The sequence below is a fragment of the Gossypium hirsutum genome, chromosome A01 (genome assembly GCF_007990345.1).
Source record: "Gossypium hirsutum isolate 1008001.06 chromosome A01, Gossypium_hirsutum_v2.1, whole genome shotgun sequence".
NCBI lineage: Eukaryota > Viridiplantae > Streptophyta > Magnoliopsida > Malvales > Malvaceae > Gossypium > Gossypium hirsutum.
This window is the reverse complement of record NC_053424.1, coordinates 117,362,264-117,371,380: the sequence shown is the minus strand read 5'-3', so window position 1 is coordinate 117,371,380 and position 9,117 is coordinate 117,362,264. Positions and strand designations below refer to the sequence as shown.

General features: G+C 30.2%; 1 protein-coding gene across 4 annotated transcripts; it reads right to left on the bottom strand.

Annotated features, from left to right (window-relative positions):
* Positions 1-4,876: 4,876 nt before the first annotated feature.
* LOC121230316 (protein PSK SIMULATOR 1) lies at positions 4,877-8,462 on the bottom strand. 4 transcript variants are annotated; one of them, XR_005928267.1, is made up of 3 exons: positions 8,157-8,445; positions 5,690-7,544; positions 4,877-5,383 (listed from the first exon to the last, which is right to left on the bottom strand). XR_005928267.1 is itself a non-coding variant. In XM_041114900.1 (2 exons), the coding sequence occupies exon 2, from the start codon at positions 7,481-7,483 to the stop codon at positions 5,777-5,779; it is 1,707 nt and encodes a 568-aa protein (XP_040970834.1). In that variant the 5' UTR covers positions 7,484-7,544; positions 8,157-8,462; the 3' UTR covers positions 5,491-5,776. The 4 variants fall into 4 exon arrangements, 1 of the variants encoding a protein (XP_040970834.1); XR_005928263.1 differs by lacking the exon at positions 4,877-5,383 and adding an exon at positions 5,491-5,552; XR_005928266.1 differs by lacking the exon at positions 4,877-5,383 and adding an exon at positions 5,491-5,539.
* Between the last annotated feature and the right edge of the window lie 655 nt (positions 8,463-9,117).

Genomic DNA, 9,117 nt, shown 5'->3' with positions numbered 1-9,117 from the left:
ACTAAAATAGCTTTATTTTTTTAGTTAAGAAAGGAAGGAGAAGTGAGGGAGAAATTGAAGGCGGGATTGACGTCTGAATTTTGGATTTCATTTTCCTTTCCTTCTATTTCACTCCACCCACCTGAATTGTCCCACAAATCCCATCTCAATTTGTTTTTGCTTTCTCTCTTCTCTTTCCTTTTAATTGGGTGGCTCGGTTGTAAAGCGAGAGGATTTAAAAAATATATAAGTTTAAAAAATAAGTTTAGGTAAAAATTAAAACTTGTTTAAGAAACGAGTCAAGTTCCAGGTAAGGTCTTTTTAGTCCTAACTCGACTTAAACTTGCAAAACGGAAAAAAAAATATGTTGTTGTCTTGTTGTTTTTCACTGTTTTGTTGTTATTAATGAGATATTATATAATTCTTATTTTATTATTAATTTTGCTATTATTTTAGATGTATTTAATTATTAAGTTACACATATGTTAGTATTATATATTTATTTTAATATTTTTAGTGTTTTTGATGTATTATATATACTTTTTTAAATGATATAATTTTTAATACGAACAGGCTTGTTTAGACAAAATTTTATGCTCATTTTTCAGGCTAGACTTAGACCTACCAAATGAGTCTAAAATTTTATTAAGACTCGGACACTTTCCTATATCTTTTTAAATTTGTATTTTTTACCCTTTGTTCTTAATTGAACTAGTCATTGGAAAATAATCTAAGTTGGGGTAAAAGAATCTATTTTCTTTAAATGTGAAATGTTAAATTTAATCTCTAATATTTATATATATTTTGATTTTTTTCTTTTTCAGTTAAATTTAATTATTAAATTTTAAAAATAGTTAAATTATTTTTTAATAGAAATACTTATCAATAAATGTTGGGTGCAATGCTAAGATATATTATATCAGGGGTAAAGTTAAAGACTTTTTTTAAGGGGCCGGAACTAAATTATAAAACTTTTAAGAGATTCTAATGTAATTTTACCATATATTTTTTGAGAAACTAAATAGAATTTCTTTTTCATATTTGAAAGGGAAAAGTGCAATTTTATTATTTTTAGAGTGATTGAATTAAAATCTTTTCATTTTTAGGGTGCTATCTCCCTTAGTGTTTGCCTCTGCATTATATTTTCAATGAGAGAACACAAATTTAAATCTTGGAGATGGCATTGTTGGAAGGGGCAACAACGGACCATTAATATGAACAGTAAAACAAACACACAAAAAAATACAATATATATATTTTTAATTGGTGTAACAATCCGAGTATATTTTATATTAGTATGACACTATTTTTTCTTATATTCCATCTTAACAAACAATTTAAAAGTTATAAAAAATTTCATAATTCAAAAAAAAGTCTAAAAATTAAAAAAAATCATGAAATATACATAAATTACCATGCGAACTACAATGTTTAAAAATTTAACATTTATAAAAAAATTTAATTTAATATTTTTAAAAATTGATAATCATTGACAATTTTTCTTTTTTAAGTTAGAGTGCCAAATTCTGAGTTTTACTTTGAAAATATAGGAGGACAAGGAGGCAGATAGGCAGGCATTTTTTTGGCTTATGGATCTCAGTGAATGCAGGCTGCCGGTCTTACGGTGTTTTCTGTTTTTTTCACCCCAAAACAGAAACTACAGGTTTATTGTACTACAGGTATAAGTCAAATCAAATTTTAAATATTTTTTATTTATATTAAATTTTATTCGACTTAAAAAGGAACTGAAATCGAATTTAAAAATCCATTTAATTTGAAAAAAAATTTATAATTAATTTTAAATGATTTTTTATTAATGAAAGTTACACCGATTATGAAAATTTTGTGTGAATCGGATTTTAATTCAAAGTTGACTTCTAATTATATTTTGTAAGTAAATAATTTTAAAAAAATATAAATTAGCTCTTTTTCAGGTCAAACGTGGTATATAAATTATAAAATTGATTTCATTTTACTTTAAACACCGATATTAATAAATAAGAATGTGTCACGTCAGTTTATCGTTACACCGTTAACGACAATTAATGATTTAGTAATTACAATGTTACAACACGATAACGTAAATAACTAAAACGTAACATTTCAAACATAAGTGACTAAAATATAATCTGAAGTAAACAAAAGTGACTATTTTAATAGTTTACCCCCAAAAAATTGGTAAACAGACAATTTTTCAAACCAAACATTGATTTTAAATTGGGATTTTAACCCAAGCCAAAAGTTTTCCGCTTTTGGAAAAGTGTTTTTAATGAAGTTACGTTTTTATCCCCATTAAATTTTCTACCTGATAACATTATGTATAAAATTAACATTTTATCTTCTCAATAGCATTTTTTGACCGTAATGATAAATATTATCAAACAATTCAATAACACTTTTTAACCTAAATAGTAAACTAGCCCTTAATAGTTTATAAAAATGGGTAGACTTTGGCAAAATTCTAGACACATATTTCCAGCCGAATCAGGCTTGGACAAATATAAAGTGTACTAATATCATATTAGATCCAACCCATGAACACCTTTATTTATTTGTACCTAGTTAGTACTAAACTTTTTTTTTACCTAATCGATACATAAGAGGTCGGAAATCGTTAAACCTGTTATTCCAAAATGTTAACATTGTTAATGATGTTTGAATCGGATCAAACTAACCAATCAAACTTGTTGAATCGAAACTAACTAAGATAACGGTCTAGAAAAAACTATTACATTAATTGACCAATGAACCGGTACAAACGAAAAAAATATTATCACAACAAATTTTTTCGAATGCCTGTGTACTAAATAAAAAATTAACACAAAGATAACATTTGTATTATTAAATTTAAATTTAAAACTAGATAAATTTATTTATCTAAATTAAATTTAAGAAGCAATATATAAATTTAATATATATATAAACATATATCATCAGTCCATGTAAATATTATCTAATTTCATATATAGATTTAAAAATTTATTTGACTAAAATTTAATATTTTTAAATATATATAATTAATCCATGTATTTGAAAATTACCATAAAGATATATATTATTTATTTTTAACCTTTTCATGATTTAAATTAAATTTATAAAATTATTAAAATTTAAAAACTGTAAAAAGAATCCACAAGAGTGATTTCAACTAGTGTATAAATTCATTTTTCATATTATCTCAATTTAATTAAATTTTTAATACATTTTTCTCTGTTATTCCATTCAAAAATATTAGAGTAATTTAATTCTTGACAATCTCGAAAACGAGCAATTGAGAATAATTAATCATGGTGTAAATATTTGATTTTTTTCGTTAATTGTACGTAATTTTAATTGGTATGATAACAAATTTAGCTTTTAATGTTTATATATTTAGTGTAAATTTTAACAGAATGTGTTAATAATGCGAGTTAAATTTCTTAAATAATGACTAAATTGACAAAATACGTAAATATTGATAACTAAATTTATTAAATCAAGATCGATTTAACAAAATGTGTAAGCTTTGACAGTTAAATTTGTTATTTTACCAATAAAAAAAATATACAATTGGCGAAAAAAACAATAATTTTGTGATTAATTGTCTTTAATTACTTACCTTCGAAATTAACAATAATTATGATGATTTAATTTTATTGCGAGAAACCAATTTGTTGAATATCGAAATTGAGAAAAACTAATTTTTTAATTATTCTTTATTCTGTATTTTTTATGAATAAAATAAAATATTTGTATCTTTTATAATTTAAGATTTTATTTTTTTTAATTTGGTCCATTAATATCACTAAATAATTTTAAAATATTTTATCTATTAAATATTATGTATAAAATAAATTAATACAAGAAATTAGTTACAAATATAAGACAAATTTATGTTGAAAAAGAATAATGGGTGTTTCTTCTGACAGGTCTAAGACATGCTAAAAAGAGATGGTTGGTGTCTGGGCAGCTTTAGCCTTAACAAGCATCACATCATATCCAATTCATGCTTTTATCTCTTCTTTTAATAAAAAGTGTTTGGAATCCGAATGTTTAACTTATTGGTTATTAGTGTTTACCAATAATATTTGAGTCGGATTAGATCAATTTACGTATCGGCTTCGAGAAATATATTGAACTAGTTGATTTAGGAGTTGCTATGAATCAATTAAGTCGAGTTTTTAATATTTTATATTTTATAAAAATTTTAGTGATTTATTTTAATTGAATTAATCAGATCGATAAATTAATGACTTAATCGATTCGATCATTAACCTGTTTCTAAAGACTTTGGTATTCACTCCACAACCTATGTCATAAATTCTAGTCACAAAAATTACATACTTATGACGTGTGGCAATAATTTACTCCTGTCAAGAGTACTAAGTTATAAAAAAAATGGGTTGAAGGATTATGACATCTATTTAAAGATATCATTATAGTGAAATATCTGCGAGGTTCTTTTTAAATCAACTGTTGAAGTAAAAAAGGAGAAAACAAAAAAACATCAATTCAATGTTGATCATGTCACGTAAGATTTGCATTGAGAAACATGAATTTACCTTTTAATCAATTCAACCAATTTCAACACTAAAAATTAAAAGAAACTGATTTACAAAGAAAAATAATGTTTCTGATAATCGACTTAAGAGGTTTCAAGATACCAATTAAAATATTTAATTAATTATTTTGATTAAAATTCTAATGTTAACTCAAAATTTTACATTTGACTCGCTCGTGTTTTTACTGGAGCTGGTGCATACAGGTATCGGTTTGTGCGATGTATCATTTTTGTTTTATTAATATTTTTGAAAAAAATATTTAATATATGCAAAAGAAACATTTTTACCAATATAAAATAAATTATATTAAATAAATTTCAAATATAAAATATTCATGCAGTAGTCAAAGCACAATATTCTGATAAAAGTTTTTATTATTTATTACCATAATGGTAAAATGTTAAAAATTTTATATTTTTTAATATTATTCATGGACCAACCGATGCACCAGTTCAAACCAATGCAACCGTTACAGACCAAAATTTTAACCGATATGAAAAGGGAAATTTGTTGCGTTGGTTTATTATTGGAACGGTACACACCGATCCGAACTCATACGGAACCGACTACATTGCCAAGATCGCAAAGGACAGAATTTTGAGTTGATGCTCCTTTGAATGTTGAAAATGGATTTGTTTAGGCATCGGATTAACTCACACAAGGTGGTTCATCTTGGTCTAGCCACTAGGAGCTAGGGCATCACTCGAAAGGCTATAGACTCGAACTTTTGTGTCATGTGCCGAGACTATAACTTCACGATCATGCAGCCTTTAAGTTCCATGGCACCGCCTCATACCTTTATAAGCTTGGGAGCAACATCACTCCACTTGATCGGGACCTTGCTCAAACCATCGGAAGCAAAACTGAAAAACCGTATGCAAGAGTAAAAGTTGTTTGAAGAACCAAAAACAGAACTAATTCTGATGGCTCGGGAAAACAAAACCGACTTATCAACCCTACAACATCAATGTCACCGTAGCTCTTTTTGATTTCAAAACAACGGACTAACAGCAATGAAACTGCAAAAACATACTGAACATGTGGTGCTTACAAAAACTATATTAACTGATAAAAGAATCTATCATCTTCAAATGAGTATATATATATATTAACAAAGGCTTGCTCCGAAATAAGATACGACGAGTTTCACATAAAACTCGATGTAGTACCTTAATGATGGGATTGACTTCTTCCTCGTTGTGGATGTTGGAACAAGTCTCGGGGTGGCATTCATAAATGCTTCACGAAGTTGAGTGTCATCTCTTGTCATCCCTTTTGAGCAAATATTGGGCACAGCCATTGCCAGCAGATTCTGGCAAAGATTTGTCATTGTGGGCTCCGCCAATCCTATACACGTAATTAAGGCCAACAAGAAGCTCCGTGATAGCTGCCTCAGTTTTTGCTTGATCCGCAAAGTGTAGTGTCTGTACCAGAAGTATATTTGACCCAGAAATTATATGCTGCTCTTCAAGGTTATGCTCGGATTGCCACCTAATCGTATTGTGAGCAAGAGGAGCCAACCATTCCAAAATCCGCACTAGTGCCAAGCTCCACTCCGCTGCAAGGGAAGCATCGTATATTGATGAAGCTAAAGACTTTGCAAACGGCTTCAGTTTAACACGAAGAGCATTTCTCATAGTGGTAGGTAACATAGTGTATAGGTCGTCTCTTGTATCGACGCTGATCAAGTGAGGCGACGAAACTAGTTTCTCTATCAAAATAATCAAGTTTGCATAACGGAGAGACAATGCAGCACCACCAAGTGTCGATATAGGAGCATTCAACAACCGTTTGGTATTGAAAATGGATAGCTTAGAGTATATATTATAGCTACGGGACAATGGCTCCATCTTCAAATTGTCGATATTTTTGGGGTAAGCACCGCTGAACCTTGTAGATATAGTGCCAATTGGTTTGTAGCTATCTAAAACGGGAGAAATACTTCCTGCCAACATGCATCCTTTAAAAGGACCAAACGCAGATTGACCTGCTCGTTTTGTTCTCGAATGTGGCTGCTTGCCGTGTAAAGCAGTGGAGTGATAATGAGAATGTAGATGCTTGCTGTTGGTTCGATGCTTTCCAGTGATAGACATGGACTTCGAGAATGACCTGCCAAGAGGTCCAGATGAGAACCCACATAGATTATGATCGGAAGGGTATACTGAAGACGGTATTACAGTAGAAAAGGAATGGCTGCGTGAAAGATAATCACTATTAACAGATTCGAAATCATCATTCCTCTCAACCGGTACCATTTGGTTGGTCCCGAACACATTTTTTATCCTCTCGAGTATCGTTAATAGTGATCTCAACAGAAATCGGACAATGTAATCATAAGTTCTAACCCATGGAGACATCTCGCGTAGGTTTTTTACTTCTTGACGCTGCAATATAACCTTCTGTTGAAACTCGAGTAATTTCACCCGATCTAACTCGGGATTTCTCTGCATCCTCCTAAGAGTTTGCTCAAGTTCCGCCAACACTTCCAACTCTTGTGTCAACTGCATCGTAACCGCAACAAATCTCTCCATTTTCTTCATTTTTTTCTCCATCTTTTTCCATCGATATTCCCACCCAAACCACTCCATATTGTTCAATAACGGATCATTTACGAAGGCTTCAAAATGATGATATATAGGGTCAGTGCATTTCTTCCCAAGCCTAGCCACGTACGTCGCCAGATGTCCAAAATTCTCGATTACCTCGTTCAATGCAAGATCCATAATGTAACTTTCATCATCGGATACAAGCCTTTGAATTCCTATCGAGTTTGCAATCTCTTCTCTCAACCTAAAGATCTCCCTATCATCCAAAGAATGCCATAAATTCACCACCTTGGACATCAAACCGGCAACTTCAAAAGCCAAGATTCCAAGCATCACTTTGTCGGTACTCTCTGAAGCACTCTTCCTTGGATTCCACCACGAACCACCAAACCACGACTCAACCATCTCGCGTCCCATAATCCGAAAACACTACACACTAAGCACTAATAAAACATTCTCAAAATGATCTTACAAATCCCTGAATTGAACCATAAAATGCCACAAGATCAGACCAGCAAAATACAAAATCCGAAATTCGAAATTTCATCAGATTGTTACTTGTTAAGAACATTTCAAGCCACAAGAACATAAACAGCAAACAAATTAATGAGCTCCATCAAGCAATTATCCCATCAACAAATATTGAAAAAAATATAAAAATATTTAAAAAATTTCTATTTTTCTCCAATATCTCCTCATTTAGTCATTTATATACTCCAAAACAACCCAATCCAGGCAATTTGACAGAAAAAGGTAACTAACACATTCACTACAGATTCCAAAGAAACCCAGAAAGTGCAAGACCATTTAAGAAAAAAAACCCAAATTGTAAATTGTATCAGGTAAGGCAATTTCATGCACCAAGAACATAAATCTCCAAATTTATATACTACTAAACAACCCAATTCAAGCAATTTTGACACATCATGGAAAGTTTTCAAATTTAGATTCTTTATGGGAAGTAAATGAATTAACTAATCCATTCACTGAAAAGAAGAAACAAATCCCAAATACACAAAAAACCCAGAATTTGAAAGTGCAGAGAGAGAACAATGCAACAATTAATTCAAAAATTTGAACTTGAACTTACAAAGGGTCACATCCTAGCGGAAGAAACAAAAAAGAAGACTTGGTTTTAGCTTCCAAAAGGGAAAAAAAGGCCGCCACAAAAAACTAGGAGAAGAAAGGGGGTTATAAGGGGTGAAGAAGATAAGGAAAGAGACAAAAGGAAACACAGAAAAACTGGTAAATCAGTCAAAACGAGGTTAAAAATGGAAACCCAATGTTGGGTTTTAATCAAGGAAAAAAGAAGCTGTAAATAAATGGTGGTTGATGCTATGTTTAACTCTGTTGTTTGGAAGGTTGCTTTTGGGTTTTTGTTGAAATGCTTTCGTTAATCTCACATTTAGAGGATCATGGAATCTAATATATATTGGTAGACATATGGTGTAATTTTGAATGTTATTACTATAATTTACATTGTTAAATTTAATAGTTAATTTCTTAAAATATTAAATTATATATATAAGAAGAACTTAAAAGATGACTAGTTTGTTTGCTTTTTCTAGACATAAATTATAAATTTTGAAAGATTAAAGTATAAATTTATAATTATATTGAATCTCATATGATGATTTAATGGTCAACGCTGTTCACCGTATTAGGTGTGGCTTAAGTTTAAGTTGTGTTAGTTGTATTTGTTGTTTGGGTTAGCATGGGGCACGTGGAATCTCATGTGAATCAACAAAGACCACCTTGCAAAGCTAAATACTCTTGGATGACCGATAGCGTAGTACCGCGAGAGAGGGGTGAAAAGAACCTTGTTGGGGAGTGAAATAGAACATAAAACCGTAACCTCCCAAGCAGTAAGAGGAGCCTATGACTTTGATCGCGTGCCTGTTGAAGAATGAGCCAGCTGTGTTTTTTTTCTTAAATTTGACCAACTTTTATTTTATTACGAGAGTCTTAAATTAGAGTAAAAAAATTAATTAATTAATATAATGAGTAGTTAGGGTAGGGAAAAAGAATAAAGTTGTTAAGATCTTAAATGG

What these genes read in the sequence shown, in the direction of transcription:
- LOC121230316 (XM_041114900.1), bottom strand. Translation starts at nt 7,483, where the DNA reads ATGGGACGCGAGATGGTTGAGTCGTGGTTTGGTGGTTCGTGGTGGAAT.